At 41.7% G+C, this 22686-nt stretch overlaps 1 protein-coding gene across 1 annotated transcript; it reads right to left on the reverse strand.

Moving 5' to 3' along the window:
• Positions 1-12236: 12236 nt before the first annotated feature.
• On the reverse strand, positions 12237-22686 carry ARPC3 (actin related protein 2/3 complex subunit 3). Its single transcript, XM_022598002.3, has 7 exons — positions 22569-22686; positions 20250-20349; positions 16853-16929; positions 14779-14847; positions 13486-13612; positions 13034-13128; positions 12237-12553 (listed from the first exon to the last, which is right to left on the reverse strand). The coding sequence occupies exons 1-7, from the start codon at positions 22572-22574 to the stop codon at positions 12491-12493; spliced, it is 537 nt and encodes a 178-aa protein (XP_022453710.1). The 5' UTR covers positions 22575-22686; the 3' UTR covers positions 12237-12490.

Here is a 22686-nt window from a genome sequence, read left to right on the forward strand (position 1 = left end):
GTGGTTGCCAGGGAAAGAGGGGAGGAAAGAAGAGGTGGAGCAAAGGGCATTTTTAGGGCAGTGAAACTATTCTATACGACACTATGATGGTAGATACATGTCATACACTTGTCAAAACTCATAAAATGTACATCACCGAGAGAAATCTAAGGTAAACTATGGACTTTGGGTGACAATGGTAGGTTCATCAGTTGTAACAAATGCACCCTGAATGTGAGATGCTGATAGTGGGGCAGGCTGTGCACGTGTGAGGGCAGGGGTATATAGGAACTCTCTGTTAGTTGCCCTCAGTTTTGCTCTGAACCTAAAACTGCTTGAAAAAATTAAACTTAATAAAAAAGAAGAAAGAAGGGGGCGTGTCAAAATTGACCTTCTCTGGGTGTCAAACACACTAGATACACCATTGTATCTAACACACTTGCAACAATGGCACACACAGTAAACATTATATAAATGCTTGCTATTATACTTTTTTCTACATTTGAAATATTTCATAATTAAAACCACATCTAATAATAGCAAAAAGTGGAAACAAGTGAAATGTTCACCAGCTGATGACTATATCACCAAATATGGTATATTCATACAATGTAATCCTATTCAGCAAAAAATTAAAAACGAAAAGAACAAACTACTGAGAACAACATGAATGAATCTCAAAAATATTATGCTAAATATAAAGTCATGGTAGGTGAAAGAAATCAGACCAGAAGAAAAAAAAATCACATAATCCCTGACTCCATGTATATGAAATATCCAGAAAAAATAAACTGAAAGCAACAGAAAGATTTGTGATTGCTTGGTGGCGAGGGTGGGAACAAACACAAAAGCCCATGTTCTGGGACTTCCCTGGTGTCGCAGTGGTTGGGAGTCCGCTGGGACACGGGTTCGAGCCCTGGTCTGGGAAGATCCCACGTGCTGCGGAGCAACTAAGTCCGTGTGCCACAGCTGCTGGGCCTGCGCTCTAGAGCCCGTGCGCCACAACTACTGAAGCCCATGCGCCTGAAGCCTGTGCTCCGCAGCAAGAGGGGCCACCCCAAGGAGAGGCCCGCGCACCGCAACGAGGAGTGGCCCCCGCTCGCCGCAACTGGAGGGGGTCCTCGCGCAGCAACGAAGACCCAACGCAGCCAAATAATAAGTAAATAAATGTATTTTTTTTAAAAACAGCCCATGTTCTTATGGAGCTGACATTATAATGAGGAAAGATAAACAGTAACTAAGTAATACAAATAGTATTATGAGAAGGTAATAAAACATACTAAAGTATTTATGGAAGAAAAAATGTATAGGGTTTACTTTAAAATATTCCTGGGAGTGGAGGGAGATAGATGAAACAAAATTAGCAAAATGTTGATATCAACTGAAATTAAGTGGCAGGTACATGGGAGTTCATTATGCTATTCTTTCAACTTGTATGTATATTTAAATTTTCCATAAGTGTTTTTTAAAGGTGCTTAAAAGGTAAAGAAGAAAGAAAGGGAGTGTTGGGGCAGGGGCTGCCATTTTTAATCAAAATCAGAGAAGGCTGCACTGATTAGGTGACATATGAGTAAAGACCTGAGGGAAGGAAAGTGGGAGCCATGTAGAAATCTACAGGGAGAGGATCCCAAGCAAAGGAAAGAGCAAGCTTAGAGGTCTGAAGTAGGAGTGAGCTTGGCATGTTACAGGAAGAGTAAGGAGGTAAGTGGGCTGGAGCTGAGCAAGCGGGGAGAGGAGTAGGAAACAAGTTCATGGATGCCAATGGAGAGTCTTGAGCAGAAAAGTAACATGATCTGACTTGCTTTTTAAGAGGATTGTTCTGTCTGATGCGTTAAGAGTAGATTGGAGGAGGCAATCAAGTCCAAAATGTCCAAGTGCCAAGGTTGAGAAGGCCTGTTATAAAGGGAAGGAGGAAATGAGTGACAGCAGGTGGGGGAAACAGAATAAATATTTTTTTTAAGATGGAAGAAATAACATGTTTATATCCTGATGGGAATGAAGGAGAATATATCACTAGCTAAATGGCAGGAGAAACGTTGATAATTTCTATAAAGAAATAGTGCTAAAAGACATCTGTGGAGTTGATAAACCACACAAAGAATGCATGAAGCAAAATATTTATAGAGAAAAAGAAGCAAAGGAGAGACCACCTCCTCTGGAAATTTTTTTAAAATCCTCTTTAAAATAAATTACTCCAAAATAGGATGGATTCCATGGTTAAGTTCCATTAACCTCATGTAAGTCAGATCATACTGATTTTCATATTATACAAAGGACACATGTAATATTAAACTAACATGGGACACACAAGAGATAAATCCAAGGGGAAAAGCCTCCTCTTTCTCATGGAATCATCATCTTCTAAAATGATAATTTTGTAACTGGAGGGGTCTTTTCAGACACACAGCTGGCCATGAACATTTAGACAACCCACTTAGATGCAGAATGATGTGAATTCCATGGAGTGTTGAATCAGATACATTTAGAGGAACAATTTATAAATGTAAATGTTTTGCTCCACTTAAGTTCATTTCTAAATCTCCAACAGCCTCCTAAGAATGAAAATCTTTCCCAGCTCCATTAGACATTTTTCTTAGATCTGTCTTTTGTACAAGGGGAAAAACATAACACTTGTAAATTGCTCTAAGGGAAACATTACTTAATATCTCTTAAGTGTCTCCTGGCAGTGATAGCCTTCCTTTCAGTGGAAAAGTAACTTTAGGACAAAGAATTTGCCTGGACAACTGGAGGGAATAAATATAGCCATCTTTCCAAATGATTTTCCCTCTTTTCAGTAAAAGTGGCTGGCAAAGCAATATATTCTAGGGTTCTAAGGTGTCCAGATTGGCACTTTGTTTATGAGATGGTCAGACAAGTAAGGACAGAGCAACTAATTCACACACAAATGCAAAACCAACAAGGCTTGCTGAGTTAGAGTTCAACTGCCATAAAATAAAGTTTTCTGGAGATTTTAATACTATTAACAACCCCCTCCAAGAAATTCCTCTCTAGGATTCGCATGTTTTATTGATCCACCCTTTATTCCGATTAACCTCTTAGACTGATTCTTTGCTGAGTCCTTCCTTCTTCCTGATTCCTAACTGCTGACTTGTCTCAGGGATCAAATTCTATCTCCTAATTCCGCTAAAGACCTCCTGTCTCTCAAGTCTTTATTTCTATTGCTTTCACGTATATTTTTGTTTGCTGCTGGATATCACCCAGGCCATCAGCTGCCCCCTCACACTCAAAGTGCTCAGAATTAAACTCATCTCCCACACCCCTTCCAAAGGACTTCCAATTATTGATTTCTAGAAGTTTGCTCGGGACAATTCCAGTTTATGACTGCTGTTCCAGAATTAATTATAGCACGCTCTTTTTTTTTTTTTTTTTAGCACGCTCTTTTATGCTCAAGAGTTTGGATGACAAATTATGTCATCACCCAACCTATTTTCATCAAAGGAACTGCTATTGTCCAAGTCAACTAGACTCAAAACTAAAACAAACAACAAAAAAATCCAAAAAGCAAACAAACAAACAAACAAAAAAAACTCAACCTTGGGGAATTCCCTGGCAGTAGACGAAACAGGTGAATTTAATAAAAACAAAACAAAACAACAACAAAAAACCTCAACCTAACCTTCAGCTGCTAATTCGAATGCAGTAGAATCTCCCGCAAATCTCCCCTTATTTTTACATTCCCAGTAACACCCACTAAGCCCTTACATGGGAACCACTAATAAAGCTTCTTACTTCCTGGTGTCTCTCCCTGCCATCTCTCTACCCTCCAATCCATCTGGTGCACTGTAATTAACTAAATTTCATAAAAGTCCTGACTTTATCCTTTCACCATCCGCTTGAAAATGTAAATGTGATCTTCATTCAGTATATATTTGAATGCCTCCTCACCTCGTTTCAGGCATTGGGGCTACAATAATGATAGGCATGGCCCATGACCATGTTAAGAAAAAGTTAAATAGTAATATAAGAACACACAAGATAATGACTGGTTCAGGGGGAAGTCTTCAGAGGACTTGTGATGAAATGGCAGATGACTGATTTTTTTTTAAAGCACTGTAAGAAACAAGAACTCAAACAGATACTTGTACACTGATGTTCATTAAAGCATTATTCACAAGGGCCAAAACGTAGAAACAACCCATCAGCAGATGAACGGATAAACAAAATAGAGTATATCTATACAATGGAATATTATTCAGCCACAAAAAGGAATGTTACAACATGGATGAACCCCCAAAACATGATGCTAAGTAAAAGATGCCAGTCATAAAAGGACAAATATTTTATGATTTCCCCTTATATGAGACACATAAATAAGCAAATCCAGAGACAGAGAGTAGTTAGAGGTTACCAGGGGCTGGGGGAAGAGGAATGAGGAGTTACTGTTTAATGGGTACAGAGTTTCTATTTGGGATTATAAAAAAGGTTTGGAAATAGTGGTGGTGGTTGCATAACATTATGAATTTAATGCCACTGAATTGTACACTTAAAATGGTTAAAATGGAAAAATGACAATGTAATATGCTACAAACCATTGAATTGTATACTATAAATGGGTGAATTATATGATACGTGAATTACATCTCAAGAAGACTGTTTAAAAAAAAAGTTCTTGAGAGTTAAGCACAGAAACTCTAGAATGGCTTGGGGAAAACTGGGGCAGGAAAAGTGATGTTCAGGCAAATCGTTCTCATAATGGTAGGTAAAAGCAGAATGGTGCCCTTGTGTGGAGAATCTGTCATGTCCTTTGTCCCACTAATAGAATACAGTTTAAAGTTCTAACCCTGGGGGCTTCCCTGATGGCACAGTGGTTAAGAATCCGCCTGCCAATGCAGGGGACACGGGTTCGAGCCCTGGTCCGGGAAGATCCCACATGCCACGGAACAACTAAGCTCATGCGCCACAACTACTGAGCCTGCGCTCTAGAGCCCGTGAGCCACAACTACTGAGCCCACGTGCCACAACTATTGAAGCCCGCGTGCCTAGAGCCTGTGCTCCGCAATAAGAGAAGCCACCATGATGAGATGCCTGCGTGCCACAATGAAGAGTAGCCCCCGCTCGCTGCAACTAGAGAAAGCCTGTGCACAGCAACCAAGACCCAACGCAGCCAAAAAAAAAAAAAAAAAAGGTCTAACCCTGACCCTGGCTCTCAAAAACATGGGTCCTTCATTATTACCTGCTAGGGCAGCTTTGTCCCCATCACGTTCTTTGCCCTAACGTTTCCTTCATGCCAGGCCTGATCATGTCACAAAGCTGCCCAATATACTTCTTTCTCATTTAGCCTACCCAATTTGGTTCACCTGTTCTGAGCTCAGTTAATTTGAGTGCCATCTTCATTAAGTCTTCCCCAAGCGACCTCAGCAATAACAGCCTGCTCTTTCTCTGGGCAGAACTGAGCAGTCAGGTCAATCTTTCAGTGTTTCGTCTCTCCTATCTTGATATACACATTTCTCGTCAGATGGCTAAGGTCCTGGAGAGCATAGTTGCCCTTTACATTTCTTGTATATCCTCAATCTCCTGCTTTTGTTGCCTGAATGTTCTACTAAAAGTTGCAATGTAGTGACCATCTTATAATGGCTGAGAGGGCCAGCCCTGGGTTTGGAAAGACTTAGGTTTCATTGCCATTTCTGCCAACTTCCAGGTGCTTGAGTTTGGGCAAGTTATTTAATTCCTGTAGGCGTCAGTGTCTTCATCTAAAAAGGGGGATAGTACCTGTATCTGCCACAAAGATTCTTGAAAGGGTTAAACAGGATTTAAAAAGGCAAAGCATTTAGCAAGCTGTCAGATCACCTGTAAACTGGAGCTGCAGTGTTGAAGTGGAAAATTGTGATTGGTGATTTATCTCAAAATCAACACAGAACAGATGTGGCCCTAAAATTACACTCTCCTAATGGAATCGTCTTCCAAACTTCTATAAACAAAATGAAGGGAAAAACAAACCAAATGGCTTTTGGTATAATAGTATTACATCCCTTTCTGGACACAACTCCAAACTTTTTATTAAGTTCTTCAGTACTAATAATTTTGGAGGAAAGGAAAATGTAGAATAAAACAATTCTCATAAATCTTGTTCAAGCATTTCCATGTACTGTAATTTTTCTATGCATATGACAATAACTGGTGGCATATTTTAAAAATTAATAAATGTAAACAGGATGCTTAAGAAAAGAACCAGGTGACTGTTGTCCTCAGCATGGTTTTTTCTAATATTTGACTTCCTATCAATGTTTTTTTTTTTTTTTGGTACGCAGGCCTCTCACTGTTGTGGCCTCTCCCGTTGAGGAGCACAGGCTCCGGACACGCAGGCTCAGCAGCCATGGCTCATGTGCCCAGCCGCTCAACGGCATGTAGGATCTTCCAGGACCGGGGCACGAACCCGTGTCCCCTGCATCGGCAGGCGGACTCTCAACCACTGCGCCACCAGGGAAGCCCTCAATGTTCTTTTTAAAAACTAGATTTTCCCTCCTGGTTATTAAGGTAACACATTTCTTACTGAATTGTAGTATATATGACTTAGGATGTACAAGTCTTTGTAATTGCCCCTGGTGCAAAATAATCACTCTTAACAGTTCGGTGTATGTATTCCCCTACTTTTTTTTGGAGTACATACAATTAAATAAACAAGGATGGAATCATACTATAATACTACCCTCAACCTTTTTTTTTTAAACTCAATGATGTATACCCTAAGGCATCTTTCCATGAGAGAACAGATAGAGCCCCTTATTATTTTTAAGGGCTGCATATTTCATTTTATGGATGCACCATGATTATTCACTTATCCAATTCTCTATTAAAAGATGTCTGAATTATTTCCAGGTGTGCGTGTATGTGTGTGTGTGTGTGTGTGTGTGTGTGTGTGTTTCAGCATTCAACAATACTTCAAGATGAGTTGCTGGGGGCTTCCCTGGTGGCGCTGTGGTTGAGAGTCTGCCTGCCAATGCAGGGGACACGGGTTCGAGCCCTGGTTGGTCTGGGAAGATCCCACATGCCGCAGAGCAACTAGGCCTGTGAGCCACAACTACTGAGCCTGCGCGTCTGGAGCTTGTGCTCCACAACAAGAGAGGCCGCGACAGTGAGAGGCCCGCGCACGGCGATGAAGAGTGGCCCCCGCTCGCCGCAACTAGAGAAAGCCCTCGCACAGAAACAAAGACCTAACACAGCCAAATAAAAAAACAAAAAACAAAAAAAAATAGGATAAGATGAGTTGCTGAACCAAAAAGAATGAACATTCAAAAATCTGATACAGGGCTTCCCTGGTGGCGCAGTGGTTGAGAGTCCGCCTGCCAATGCAGGGGACACGGGTTCGTGCCCCGGTCCGGGAAGATCCCATATGCCGTGGAGCGGCTAGGCCCGTGAGCCATGGCCGCTGAGCCTGCGCGTCCCAAGCCTGTGCTCCGCAACGGGAGAGGCCACAACAGTGAGAGGCCCGTGTACAGCAAAAAAAACAAAAATCTGATACAATTTTAAAAAGACAAACAAACAAAATCTGATAATTATTACTAAACTGCCTTCCCTAAAAAGCTGTATCTTGTGGGCCTCCCTGGTGGCGCAGTGATTGAGAGTCCGCCTGCCGATGCAGGGGACACGGGTTTGTGCCCCAGTCCGGGAAGATCCCACGTGCCGCGGAGCGGCTGGGCCCGTGAGCCATGGCCGCTGAGCCTGTGCGTCCGGAGCCTGTGCTCCGCAACGGGAGAGGCCACAACAGTGAGAGGCCCGCGTACCGAAAAAAAAAAAAAAAAAAAAAAAAAGGTTGTACCTTGTAATAATATTCTTTTAATGTCGACATTACATTTTGCTTAAAGATGTATTTTTGAACCCATTATGCTATACTTCATGTATAATTTATTCTAAATCCTTTGGCAACCGTTCTCTCTGGTACATTAAAAAACAAAACACTTATCATCATATAGCACTAATGGGAAATGATTTAGAAGCCAGGTTTTTAGCGCTTATTGTCTGTGCTCTCCCTGCTGGTACTAATGGAACAGGCACCACAGGAGTTGGTTTTTATCACAAAGATTCCACAATTAAAAAAAACACAACACATCTGTTAGAAACAAACCTTTAATCTTGATATGAATCACTGTAGCTTTCTTTCTTTTTGACATGTCTCTGAGTCTATAACAGAAGTTCCAACCCAAACACCCAGAATCTGACTTTAGATAAGAATTTTATTTATAAAACAAAAACACAAACAACCCAACAATAGCACTCTTTTGGCTTCAAGACTATCCTTTTACCTATCTATGGAGTATGTTTTAACATACCCACATTCTTGGGTATGTGAAATGTGGTACTTACTTAGTCCATAATTCAGATCTTCAGTGAACAGATGCCCAACAGTATTTAACTCATACATTTAAATTACATATTAACCCATAAAGCCAAAATGGAAATTCTCTAGTCAATCAAGTATCACTGCAAAGCTCCAGTTTTAATACAATTTGAAACTTAGTTCTGTTCCTATATAGCGTTCCCTTTGTCCTTAGTAGCACGTTACAAACAATCTGACTAACAACACACTCAAAACTTTCCTCTTTCCAGGCTCCCTTGTAGCTAGAGGCCAAGAAGACAAAAGTGTAGGTCTGGGCAGGATTTCTGGGAAGGGTAGGTAAGGTGGCACTCAGTTGGTATACGCCTTTGGCCCTCATGCTCTCCCCTCTTCCTTCCGCCAAGCCCAGAGATGCAGGAGCATCTAGAGACTATGAGGATGAGAGCCACATGCAAAGGAGAGTGGATCAGGAAGACAGGAGGAGACTGGGCCCCCCCCATGACATCCTTAAATGGCTGCCCCATGTGGGACTACTTCCAGATTAAAAACAAACAAACAAGGACTTCCCTGGTGGCACAGTAGTTAAGAATCCTCCTGCCAAGGCAGGGGAGACGGGTTCGAGCCCTGGTCTGAGAAGATTCCACATGCTGTGGAGCAACTAAGCCCGTGCGCCACAACTACTGAGCCTGTGCTCTAGAGCCTGTGAGCCAAAACTCCTGAGCCCACGTGCCACAACTACTGAAGCCCGTGCACCTAGAGCCTGTGCTCCGCAACAAGAGAAGCCACTGCAATGAGAAGCCCGCGCACGGCAACGAAGAGTAGCCCCCACTCAACTGCAACTAGAGAAAGCCCGCGCGCAGCAACGAAGACCCAACACAGGCATAAAGACATAAATTAATTAATTAATTAATTAATTAAAAACAAGCAAAAAAAACCCCAAGACACTGTAAATTGGGTTTTCTGTACTTGTGGCCAAATACTATCCCAGCATACATACCAAAACAACTGCATCTTTCTTTCTTTCTTTTTGGCTGTGTTGGGTCTTCGTTGCTGTGCGTGGGCTTTCTCTAGCTGCAGTGAGTGGGGGCTACTCTTCGTTGCGGTGCGCGGGCTTCTCATTGCGATGGCTTCTCTTGTTGCAGAGCACGGGCTCTAGGCTCGAGGGCTCTAGAGCACAGGCTCAGTAGTTGTGGCGCACAGGTTTAGTTGCTCCGCGGCACGTGGGATCTTCCCTGACCAGGGCTTGAATCCGTGTCCCCTGCATTGGCAGATGGATTCTTAACCAGTGTGCCACCAGGGAAGCCCCAAAACAACTGCTTCTTAAAGTAAAAGTCAACCACGTAAAGGTATGATAACGGTGGCAGTGCAGTAACTATGTCCAAAGGACTCGAGGCACCTCCTGAAATATCTAATCTATAACCTTAACATACCTAGAAATACATGGTCCCATAAGTTTTTGGAAGAACTCACACTTTCTGTCAGCCTAACAATAAAAACCTCTTAAATGCTAAAAACTGGACAAATATAAAAATGAATGCCACATAAGGATAGAAAGTAGCATCTAAAAATAAACCCAGGGCTTCCCTGGTGGTGCAGTGGTTAAGAATCTGCCTGCCAATGCAGGGGACACGGGTTTGAGCCCCGGTCCGGGAAGATCCCACATGCCTCGGAGCAACTAAGCCCATGAGCCACAACTACTGAGCCTGCGCTCTAGAGCTCGTGAGCCACAACTACTGAGCCCGCGTGCTGTATACGTGAAACTAACAAAACATTGTAAATTAACTACACTTCAATTTAAAAAAAAAAGATCTTCATGGGAAATAAACATTTCATTCATGGCAAAAAAAAAAAAAAACCTATGGAATGGGAGAAAATTTCTGCAACTCATATATCTGCTATGGGTCTAGTATTCAGAATATATATAAAAAACCTACAACACAACAACAAAAAGACAAATCAAATAAAAAATAAGCATAGGATTTGAATAAACATTTCTTTTAAAAAGTTATACAAAAAAAAAGTTATACAGTCAATATCCACATGAAAAGATGTTGAACACCACTAGCATTGGAGAAATACAAATGAAAACCACAATGAGATACTTCACACCCACTAGGATGGCTACACACCAATAACAAGTGCTGGTGAGGATGTGGGGAAATCAGAAGCTTCATACACTGCTGGTGGGAACGTTAAATGGTGCAGCTGGTGCAGCCTCTGTGGAAAAAAAGAGTCTGGCGGTTCTTTAGAAAGTTAAATATAGCTATCATGTGACTCAGCAATTCCATTTCTAGGTATATAACCAAAAGAAATGGAAACGTATGTCCACACAAAAACTTGTACATGAATGTTCTTGGCAGCACTGTTCATAACAGCCAAAAAAATGGAAGCCACTCTGATATTCATACACTGATGAATGGATAAACAAAATGGGGTCTATTCACACAATAGAATATTACTGAGCCATAAAAGGGAATGAACTACTGATACAGGCTACAAGATAGATGAACCTTGAAGATTATGCTGAGTAAAAGAAGCCAGACACAATAAGACAAATATTGTTTGATTGCAGTTATATGAGGTACTGGGAAAAGGTGAATTCAGACACTGAAAGCAGATTAGAGGTCACCAGGAATTGGGGGTTACAGGTACCAGGGGTTTAATGGTTAGTGTTTCTGCTTGGGGTAACAAAGAAGTTTTGGAAGTAGATAGTGGTGATGGTGGTGCAACATTGGGTATGTAATTAATACCAGTGAATTATATACTTAAAAGTGGTTAAAACATAGTAAATGTTATATTTTACCACAATAAAAAAAAAGAAAAAGGAATGAGGTACTGATATAACATTGATGAACCTTTTTTTTTTTCTTTTTTTTTGCAGTACGCGGGCCTCTCACTGTTGTGGCCTCTCCCGTTGCGGAGCACAGGCTCCGGACACGCAGGCTCAGCGGCCATGGCTCACGGGCCCAGCCACTCCACGGCATGTGGGATCTTCCCAGGCTGGGGCACGAACCCGTGTCCCCTGCATCGGCAGGCGGACTCTCAACCACTGCGTCACCAGGGAAGCCCAGATGATCCTTTTTTAAAAAAAAAAATTATTTATTTATTTGGCTGCACCAGTTCCTAGTTGCAGCAGGCAGGTTCCTTAGTTGCAGCATGCAAACTCTTAGTCGCGGCATGTGGGATGTTCCCTGACCAGCGATGGAACCCAGGCCCCCCTGTATTGGGAGCGTGGAGTCTTAGCCACTGGACCACCAGGGAAGTCCCTAACATGGATGAACCTTGAAAACATTATGCTGAGTGAAAGAAACAAGACAGGAAAGACCCCTTGTTTTATGATCCCATTTATGTGAAATGTCCAGAATAGGCAAATCCATAGAGACAGAAAGTAGATCAGTGGGAGGAAAGGGTTGGATAGGAATTGCGGGGGAATGACTGCTGAAGAGTACAGGTACATCTTTTTTGGGTGGCAAAAATATTCTGGAATTAGTGGTGACGACTGCAAAACTTTGTGTCTATATTAACCACCACTGAATTGTACACTTTATTTTTTTATTTATTTTTATTTATTTATTTTTGGCTGCGTTGGGTCTTCGTTGCTGCACGCAGGGTATTCTCTAGTTGCGGCAAGCAGGGGCTACTCTTCATTGCAGTGCGCGGGCTTCTCATTGCAGTGGCTCCTCTTGTTGCGGAGTGTGGGTTCTAGGCACACGGGCTCAGTAGTTGTGGTTCACGAACTCTAGAGCACAGGCTCAGTAGTTGTGGCACATGGGCTTAGTTGCTCTGCGGCATGTGGGCTCCTCCCGGACCAGGGCTCAAACCTGTGTCCCCTGCACTGGCAGGCGGATTCTTAACCACTGAGCCACCAGGGAAGTCCCCTGAATTATACACTTTAAAAGGGTGAATATTATCTCAAAAAATTTTTAAGTGAATGTCAAAGATAAGCAATGAAGTTTTTCTGACATGAAATGTTAGAAAATTTCTTTATTATTACTCATTAAGCACCAGCTTAATACTGCAGAAATTTCAAATCACCCATCAACAACTCATTCTTCCCCACCCCTCAGCCCCAAATTCTTGATAAAGAGATCTTCAAGTAAAGACACACTCTCTTCTCTCCTCTGTATAAAACTTTATGAAATAAAGGCAAAGAACTGTGTACATCTCGCTGTAAATGCTGCCCACAGCTGTGGAGACAGTGTCTGCCCAAGGCTCCCTTTACTGTCCAGGTCCTGAAAGACTCTTGTTCATGAATTGTCTCTTCACAAAGCAAGTCCACCACTAACAAGAGGGGACAAAACAGAATGAACAGTGGTGGTCAAATCACAATGCAAGTTCAAGGTAAGGTCAGAATATGAATTTACTTAATAACAAAACTTAATATTGGTCTGGCAGCCCTTATATTATATCAACTCTTTGAAGATACATAAAAAATTTTCCTCCCTCCCTCCCTTCCTCCCTTTCTTTTGGAGTGACTCACAGGTTACTCAAAATAACAACAACAAAATAAATGTAATACATTAAAGCTATCTCACACAAAAAAGCTGTTCTATGGGTTTACAATGCCCCAACATAAGAATATACAACCAAAATTTTTTATTACATGCAATTCATTACTCAGTGTGATTCAGTGAACTCCTACTATGTATAAGGCACCAAAGTTAAGCAACACTGCAATGCAAAAACTAAAGACCTCAATGTGTTTAACAGTGGCTACAGGGTAAAAGGTGATTTATCAACTAAATAAGAAAAGAGTTTTACCTTGCTGGGTTTATCATTCTGAGGGTCAAAAACTTTCTCACAAAGTCTCAGTCCAGTCTCTTGCCTCAGCTGTTGTAAGTAGGCCCTCATCACTTCTAAAATCAAGAGGAGGTAGAACAATAAAAAAATGTATTTGAGAAAGCATCCCAAATGGGCTGGCTACTGATCTCGACATTGACCTTGGCAATACATTTCAATACCTTCGAACAGGATAAGAAATAGGAACGACAGTTCAAATGGTTTTATAACTATACTCATTTTGGTCCAAAAGATTCTCCACATGTCATGCTTGTTGCCAAGGATCTTTTGTGAGAGTGAGTAGTAAGATAATGTACGGGCTAAAGATTCCACTCTCAATCTGTACACCAGTCAAGGCAAGAAAAGGAGGGGTGTTAAGAAGTCCAGTGGAGAAAATCTCGTGCCATATAGTAAGGTAGAGATGTTGTTCTTACCATCTTCCTGTTTGTTTGCAGGTTTGGCGTAAATTGCATTAAGTGGAAAACCAGGCTCTCCAGGAATGGGAAAATTAGTGATTCCCAGTGTATACATTTCTTTCTCGCCTTGGCTTTTAGAATTGCACTTAAAAAAAAAAAAAAATTATATACACAAACATAGGGAAAAAGGATAGTAATATCCAATTTTCAGTTTTTTATCTAAGTAGCCATGTCTGGGGTTATGTTTTTGGTGCCCTTTTGCAATCTGGTGAAGCCTGTAGGCCCCTTCTCAGACTAATGTTTTAAATGAATAAGATAAAACAGAACTACAAAAGAAACCAATTATAGTGATATACAATAATTACCATATTAAAACATCAAATTTATCACACAGTCAAACATGTGCTTCTTTATTAATGCACTAAATAACAAGACCCAGCAGTGGGCCTAACAACTAAATTTTGAAGTAATAATGAATGTAAACAAAATTTCAAAATATCTTCAACTCTAAATGTAATATGAAAACGCTGGGGACTTCCCTGGTGGCGCAATGGTTAAGAATCTGCCTGCCAATGCAGGGGACACGGGTTTGATCCCCGGTCCAGGAAGATCCCACATGCTGTGGAGCAACTAAGCCCGTGTGCCACAACTACTGAGCCTGCGCTCCAGAGTCTGCGAGCCACAACTACTGAGCCCGCGCACCTAGAGCCCCGTGCTCTGCAACAAGAGAAGCCACCGCAGTGAGAAGCCCGTGCACTACAACGAAGAGTAGCCCTCGCTCGCTGCAACTAGAGAAAGCCCACACGCAGCAAGGAAGACCCAATGCAGTCAAAAATAAATTAATTAATTAATTTATTTATTTAAAAAGAAAATGCTACAGAAAGTCACAGGTATTGCTAATACTACTGTGGATGCTGCCTACATTAATCATTAAAGTAAATGCTAAATTTCAGTTAGAGATTAGTGAAAAGAAAGATGTAATCTTTTCTCCACTCAAGTTCATGGAACCTTGAATTCTATCCTTGGACCCCAGGTTAAGAACCCTTGAGCCAAGGGCTTAAAAGGGAATTTTTTGGTCAAGATTTCTGTCTTGGGAAAATATATGTAAAGCCTTAAAACACCACTGCCCTTATCTTCTCATTAGTCAACTACAGTATAAGTTCAGAGATCTACATTCAGATTTTCCAGATCTTCCTCTCAAGTCCCTGCTCTAAGTCAGAGGAAATATTTTCTACTTGTCCTTAAAGTCTCAACAAGTCTAAATACCTATTAATTTGTGTTCCTGACAAATGATCATCCAAGTTTAATTACCTTTTGGAGTTTCTTTAGACACTCAGAAATGTAGAGAGTTATATATATCAAGGTCCTATCGGCTTCATTCTATGGGAAGAAAACAAAACTTAAAAACAATTCCGATCAAAACCTAATAATTATGTGCAATAAATGAATTCAATCTTTGTCTTTTGATTTATCAACTGAAAACTGTGAAAGCAGTTACTACAGCATCAAAAATTCCCATTCTCGGGCTTCTCTGGTGACGCAGTGGTTAAGAATCCGCCTGCCAATGCAGGGGACACGGGTTCAAGCCCTGGTCCGGGAAGATCCCACATCCTGCGGAGCAGCTAAGCCTGTGTGCCACAACTACTGAGCCTGTGTTCTAGAGCCCGCGAGCCACAACTACTGAAGCCCGCGTACCTAGAGCCCATGCTCCACAACAAGAGAAGCCACCGCAGTGAGGCCCACGCACTGCAATGAACAGTAGCCCCCGCTCGCCGCAACTAGAGAAAGCCCGTGCACAGCAATGAAGACCCAACACAGCCAAAAATAATAAATAAAAATAAAATAAAATAATTAAAAATACATAAAATATTTTTTTAAAAATTCCCATTCTCTGCATGCAATCTTCTCAAGCCCCCTTTCTGTCTGCCCCTGGGGAGGGAGCCACCAGCTTCCACCCTGAGCTTGTGTGGCTGCCCCTGTTTTCACCCTGAGCTTGTGTGGCTGCCCCTGTTTTCCTCAGCTCCCTTCGCCCTTGGGTTCCTGAAGAGTTGTGCCAATAGCTCCTCATTCTGTGTAGGAAGGAGAGTTAACAAAGCCTCCTGGAAAACCTGAGATGAACCATACGGCTGGCTAACCTTTAAAAGCTCTTTCACTTCAGGATCTCTGCCAAGAACAGAAACATTTATGACTCTAAAGGAGGAAGCAATTATTTCACAAGTGACTTGTTTTTGAAGAGCTTCATTAGCCCAACTCTTGACCTAACCCAAAGGAAAAATGTGGAGAAGACAAATGGATGCTAATCAAATGTGGCACATACTTCATGTCAAATTTTACACAGATTTATAATTTTAAAGAAACAAACTACACTTTTCCCTATTTTTAAGATTATATGATATTCGAGAGAGAATGAAATGTGGCAGAACTTTAATTACAAACACCACACTTGAGACTATGCATTAGATATAGAAACATCTATAACATCATAGAATGTTTAGACCACAGTTTATAGACCAAGAGTCTACAAATAAAGATTTCACACCCTGCTTGATTCCGAGAGATTAAAGTTTGGCAAGGAGTTGAAGTTCCATATTCTAGAACATTATCTAGAAGATTTATTGACATTCCTTGTAACTTGCTCATAGCAGCATCTCAGAGAACTTCCTTTTCCATCTCCCCCCCTCCTTTTCTGCCCCCACCCCACTTCTGCCTTCCTCCTGAGCTCACAAGAACTAAGAGCAGAAGGGAAGAAATGGAGGTTGAGGGAAGGGTCCAGGTCATTGAATTTTCTTTCTCTCTCCATCTTAGGTCCAGGACATAGAAGTATATTAAAAAAGTAACATAGCATGCAGAATTTTTTGGTTTTGGACTGTCATACAGTAGGCGCTTAATATTGTTGAATAAATATAAATAAGTGTCTAGACCATGGGCTGGTAAATTTCCTCTGTACAGGACCAGATAGCAAGTATTGTAAGCTTTGTGGGCCATAGTCTCTGTCACAACTACTCAACTCAGCTATTGTGGCATGTAAGCAGTCACAGATGATATATAAACAAATGCACGTGGCTATGTTCCAATAAAAGTTTGTTTACAAAAAGAAGTGGTGGGCCAGATTTGGCCCTCAGGCTGTAGTTTGCCAACCCATGGTGTAGACCTTGGAGGAAAAATGAGGAACTAACATTGTTACAGAATTAGGCACTGTTCTGGATTTTTAAAATCACACAATCTCATTTCATTTAATTTATTCCTTACATCAACCCTGACTGCCAGGTTGATACTATCCCCATAAGAAAACTAAATTAAAGAGTAAAAGCTCTATACAACATTGTAAATCACCTATACTACAAGAAAAATTAAAAAAAAAAAGAGTAAAAGCTCTGTACTTTACCTTAATTTCATAGTTTTTGAAGAAGACATTGGCCTTGAAGTAATAGATAGCTTCATCCACAATATCTGTATCTTTTGCTAAGCAGGACACAAGGGGAGTAAGGCAGAAAACATTAGCCAAATGTAAAACATAACATCTAAAAAAGGTAAAAAGAGGGGCTTCCCTGGTGGCGCAGTGGTTAAGAATCCACCTGCCAACACAGAGGACATGGGTTCGAGCCCTGGTCCAGGAAGACCCCACATCCTGCAGAGCTACTAAGCACGTGTGCCACAACTACTGAGCCTGCGCTCTAGGACCCGCGAGCCACAACTACTGAAGCCCGCGTGTCACAACTACTGAAGCCTGCACGCCTAGAGCCTGTGCTCCGCAACAAGAGAAGCCATCACAATGAGAAGCCCTCGCACCTCAACGAAGAGTAGCCCCAGCTCGCCGCAACTAGAGAAAGCCTGCGCACAGCAACGAAGACCCAACACAGCCAAAAAATAAATAAATAAAATAAATGTATAAATAAATAAATAAAAATTAAAAAGCTATCAAGAAAAAAATATCCAAGCTCAACGGTCAAGGGTTTTGGAGTTTTATAAAATAAGATGAGCGTACTGAAATATAAAGTCTTTAGAAACAATTTCTAGAAAAATAAGCACATGATTTATTCTTATAGCTTTATTGTCTTACAAAAATGATACATGCCCATTAGAGAAATTAATTAATCAACACAGAAAAAAAACTTAACTGTCACCCTAATCTCACTACCCAGAAATAACTGCTCTCAACATTTGGTGAACATCACTCCAGACACTTCTCAATACATTTATAAAAACAGACTGAGACAGGCGATTGGGACTGACATATATACACTAATATGTATGAAATAGATAAGTAATAAGAACCTGCTGTATAAATAAATAAATAAATACATTAAAAAAAAAAAAAAGACTGAGACAGGGACTTCCCTGGTGGTCCAGTGGCTAAGACTCCATGCTCCCAATGCAGGGGGCCTGGACTTGATCCCTGGTCAGGGAACTAGATCTCACATGCATGCCACAACTAAAGATCCTGCGTGCCGCAACTAAGACCTGGAGCAGCCAAATAAATAAATTAAAAAAAAAAAAGACTGAAACATAGACTAACTTTAATAGAATGCTTTTTAAAAAATACAAAGTATTCAATATAATTTTATTTGACCTTACATACTATAGCTTTAGGTAAAAAACTCTTAACTGTCATTTAGGAACACACTGGGATTCACATATACATCTTTCTTTTTACGAAAACTGACTTCAAATATATTTGTACAAGCTGTTCAGATGGCTAGAGACTGAAAAAATCCAGAAGTACTGTTGCAACAAAGACAGATCTCATTACAAAATTTCTTTGCCTTTTTTGGGGGTTTTCCTTTTTTTTTTTTTTAAATTTTAAAAAGGTCAAAATCCCAGGATCTTGATATCCAACAGCTGGTTTCAGCAATGCAGAAATGGTTACTTATATTTCTCATCCCTGACTTCTATCCCTCTCACACAGCAGAAATGCAAAACAATTCTGAAGTTTTGGTACTCTGAAGAATTTCAACAGAATTCTTTTTTTTTTTTCCTTCCTTTTTTAAAAAAATTTTTTGGCTTCGCTGCACAGCCTATGGGATCTTAGTTCCCCAACCAGGGATCAAACCCATTCCCCCTCTAGTGGAAGCACAGAATCTTAACCACTGGACCACCAGGGAAGTCTGCAACAGAATTCTAACTCTAGACTTGTGTTCCCTGCAATCTATTTTCTTATCTGCAAAAAGGAAACTTCCTCAGATCATCCAAACAGCGCTTACAAGAGCCAGCTAGTTCTAAATGTCACATTGCAGGGAGGGGGAGGAGGCTAGACTATAGGATTTAGAACCTAGAAGAGTGTTTGGCATATAAAAGGTGTTCAAAAGATATTTGTTGAGGGCTTCCCTGGTGGTGCAGTGATTAAGAGTCCGCCTGCCGATGCAGGGGACACGGGTTCGTGCCCTGGTCCAGGAGAATCCCACGTGCCGCGGAGTGGCTGGGCCCGTGAGCCATGGCCGCTGGGCCTGCGCGTCCGGAGCCTGTGCTCCGCAACGGGAGAGGCCACAGCCCGCAACGGGAGAGGCCGCAGCAGTGAGAGGCCCGCGTACCGCACGCGCGCGCGCACACACACACACACACACACACACACACAAGATATTTGTTGGATGTAAGTAATTAGATTAATGTTAACAGTTACTTAGTCTACAGCACAGGCTTATACTTCTCCATAATTCCAATTCAGTCCTAATCCAGCCCCCAGGGAAGAGTTAAGAAGTCACTCCTTATCTACAGAAATCAGAGTTCCGGTTTCTTGGGGTCCCATTCTCCCTCAAGGGCCCAAGAATTGCGAAGGTGGTAATTAGATTTACTCCATCCTTGGTCAACTGCATCTTCTGATATATAATATGGTATTTTGTAACTATCTGAGAAGAGCTTTGGGCCAACACTGACTCTTATTCTTCTTTTGCACTGTAATTCTTTTACATTATTTTTTCTCTTTTTGGTCTGCTTTTTCCCACTGTTCCTTTTTTTTATCTCAGAACAAGTAAACAGTGTGGTGACTCACCAAATTTATTAAGTTTACTGAGCTTTCAAATGGTGTTGAAAACAAAATTAAGAGGAATTCAAGTCAAATAATCTGGCAGAAGAATGGAGACAGGGTCAGTACAAAATTGGTAATCCAAACTACAGTCTTGGAAACCATGAATGGAACTCAGTGCAGGCGGAAAAGGTGTCTAATATAATACAAATTACACTGTTGGCAGAACATCTCAGAATGTGTCAGAAGAGTCTCAGCATCTGAAATTAATGAAGCTTTCTGAACAGTAAAGAAAATGGCTCACCCTTGCAAAAAAAAAAAAAAAAAAAATGAGTACCAAGAAAGAAAGTAAAGATATAACGTTCAAGAAGCCAGAGAAGAAATTAGTAATATTATACAGGATACTTAAGATTGAGGTATTGCTGAAAACTGAGATCCTGAAGAATGGACAAAGAAAGTAGATTTAAATAAAGAAGAGGTTAAAACACATTTTGTTTTTTCCAGCTTGATGACAGAGAAAGGAGGGAGACATGGCGTTCTACAGAAGTAGCAGCATTAGTTTTTAAGAAATGATAGTGATGATAGAAGAGTGTTGAGAATTAAGCACATTTCCTCTTCCCTCTCAACAAAATATCCTGGAGAAATTGGCAGCAATAATACAGTTTCTTGTTAAATGCAACATATACCCATGATCTGAAAAGGTCTAGAGCACAATATCCCCCAAGCAAATAGAAAATACAAGAGCAAACTGAGACAGAATTTCCCTGATTTGACATCAGAGGGTTTCATACCAAAATCTGAAAATAATGGAGTTTCGACTTACTCTCTCTAGGGGCGGGTCCTTTGAACTGACTTCTGATAGGCAACAGTGCCATGTTTCCAATGAGTTTCGTGTCAGGGTCCATGAGGGAAGAGTGGTAAGCCTGTAGTGGCAAGCCAGGTAAGAACACAAAAGCAGAAAGAGAGCAAATGTCAGCAGGGCAAACAAGTACATTTCCCTAAAGGAAAAAAAGACTAACTCATCCAAGATTAACTGGCTCATGAAAACTGACTATTAAATTTTGAGAAAATTTGAGGCAAGCTGGTTGCTGAACACAGCCATTATTAAAAATGAAATTATATAAATTTACAATTATGTAAATTATATTAAAAACAAAGGTAATAAATACTTGAAATTTATTACTTCCTATTTAAAAAATTTATTTTTAATATGATCTTAAGCTTATTTATGTCTTTTGTATCTTTATGGTGTAAATACTATATAATGAGGTGCTAATGTGCATCTCTTCCAGTTCCACATTCAGTGACACCACATTGGTAACTGGTGGAGTATTTACACTATAGAAATAGGCAAACACCATATAAATCAGGAGTACCCAGCCCCCAGCTGTTGTTAAACCACAACCCAAGCACTGGCTCTTCAGCTCTGCCACTTCCTGGCTTTATGCCTTTTGACCAAGACATCACTTTTCTTCTCTTAGCCTATTTCCAAATTTGTAAAATGAAGAGATACATACTTGCTTTCAGTGGGTGGATGGGAGTTAAAGGAGGAGGGGGAAAAATCATATTTATGAGAGCAATTTATAGGCTGATTTCTAGTTCTGCTTTTTACAAGATGTCTGGCTTTTTGTAAGACACGGGCCCCATTCAGTTATTCATTCATTCATTCATCAAAAGATTCCTAAGCACCTTCTGTGTGCAAGGCATGCGGATCCAATGGCATGCAAGGCTAGTATGGGCTCTGTCCTTGAAGAATTTTCAGGTGAATGGAGAAGACAGACATTAAGTCTGTCTTCTTAAGAGCACCCGGACAGGGGAAGTCCAGGTGCTCTAGGTGCAACTGGAATGATGAGTACAAAGCTTTAGTGTTCTGGTAAAATCTGGATTTATCAAGATTTAATAGTGTGCAGCCTTGGGCAAGTTACTTAACTTCTCTGAGCCTCAGTTTCCTCCTCTGCAAAATGAGAAAACAATAACATATCTACTTGATAGAGTCACTGTGAGGATTAAATGGGATAATTTATATAAAGTGTGTAGCTCAGGGCCTGCCTGGCATACATCAGGAGTCAAATGGTAGCTATGAGATCCGTAAAAATACGTACCGATAACTATGGTTTGCTCCTTTTTATTACAGATATGCTTCATCTAAACAAGCCTCTACCCTCCCCTTCACCAGCTATACTGTCTTGTTACCCATCTATTTCCTTCATGGCATTTGTCATTATCTGAAACAATCTCCTTTATTTTATTTGTATTTACATGTTTATTGTCGGTGTCCCCATTAGAATGTAAACTCCTTAAGAACAGTGATTTGTTGGCCTTATTCACTGCTGTCACAGTGCTTGGCATGCAGCAGGTGCTCAGTAATGTGTGTCCTATGAATAATCACTTGTTATTGAACCTCTTTTTTCCTCATCTGCAAAATGGAGACCATGATGGTGATAAATCTACCCCAGAGACTGGCTGTCAGAACTTAAGAGCAACCAAACCACCATCAATTTTTACTCCCACTCTGATGCACGCGAAAACAGAAACATCTGGAAACCGGGCGCGGACCTTGCGTCTGCTCTGAGAGCCCTAAACCCAGCGGCGCAGGGGTGGCCGCCACTACCCGGATGACAGGGGAGGAGTCCGGGAAGTGGGGTCTCACAAATGACAAGCAGCTTAAGAGACCCGCCCCCAGAGGCGGAGGAGGAAGTGGGCCTGCGGGAAAAAAAGAAGCTGACTCTAGACTTGAGATATGAAAAATTAAAAGGGCAGCCCTGGCCTTCGCGGCTCTAGTGAGGCTTTGGGAACCCTGCTGGAGTCGGGGGAAGGCAGAAAGGGCGAGAAAAGGGGTCGGGATTGGAGAGGAGAGGGCAGAAGAACTGAGGCAGTCTCCTCAGCACGTCCGGGATCTCCGGCCCACTCTGCCGCGCCCCGGTCCTCCAAGCCCGGTCTACAGCCCCGGGCCGCCCGAATCCTACAGGGGCCGGCCCGCCCGAATCCTACAGGGGCCGGCCCGCTCCTCTCGCCTCTCCCCTTCTCACGCCCCTGCTTTCTCTCTGCCCCCCTCGGCCCGCTTTTCTCAGCGCACCCACGACTTCTCGCCACTTTCCCAAATCTCCGCCTTCTCCCAACACCCCCAGCTCGGCCCCTTTACCGGCATCTTGGAGGCGCCCGGGTTTCAACCCCGATGAGGAGGATCGGGTTAGAGCGCGGCGCTTCCGGTCTGGCAGCCCGGGCGGGGTAGGCGGAAGTGAGCCGGAAGGGGAGGGCGA

Source organism: Delphinapterus leucas, chromosome 14 (assembly GCF_059928025.1).
Source record: "Delphinapterus leucas isolate spDelLeu-1000000601 "Yukka" chromosome 14, BTC_Dleu_Yukka2, whole genome shotgun sequence".
NCBI lineage: Eukaryota > Metazoa > Chordata > Mammalia > Artiodactyla > Monodontidae > Delphinapterus > Delphinapterus leucas.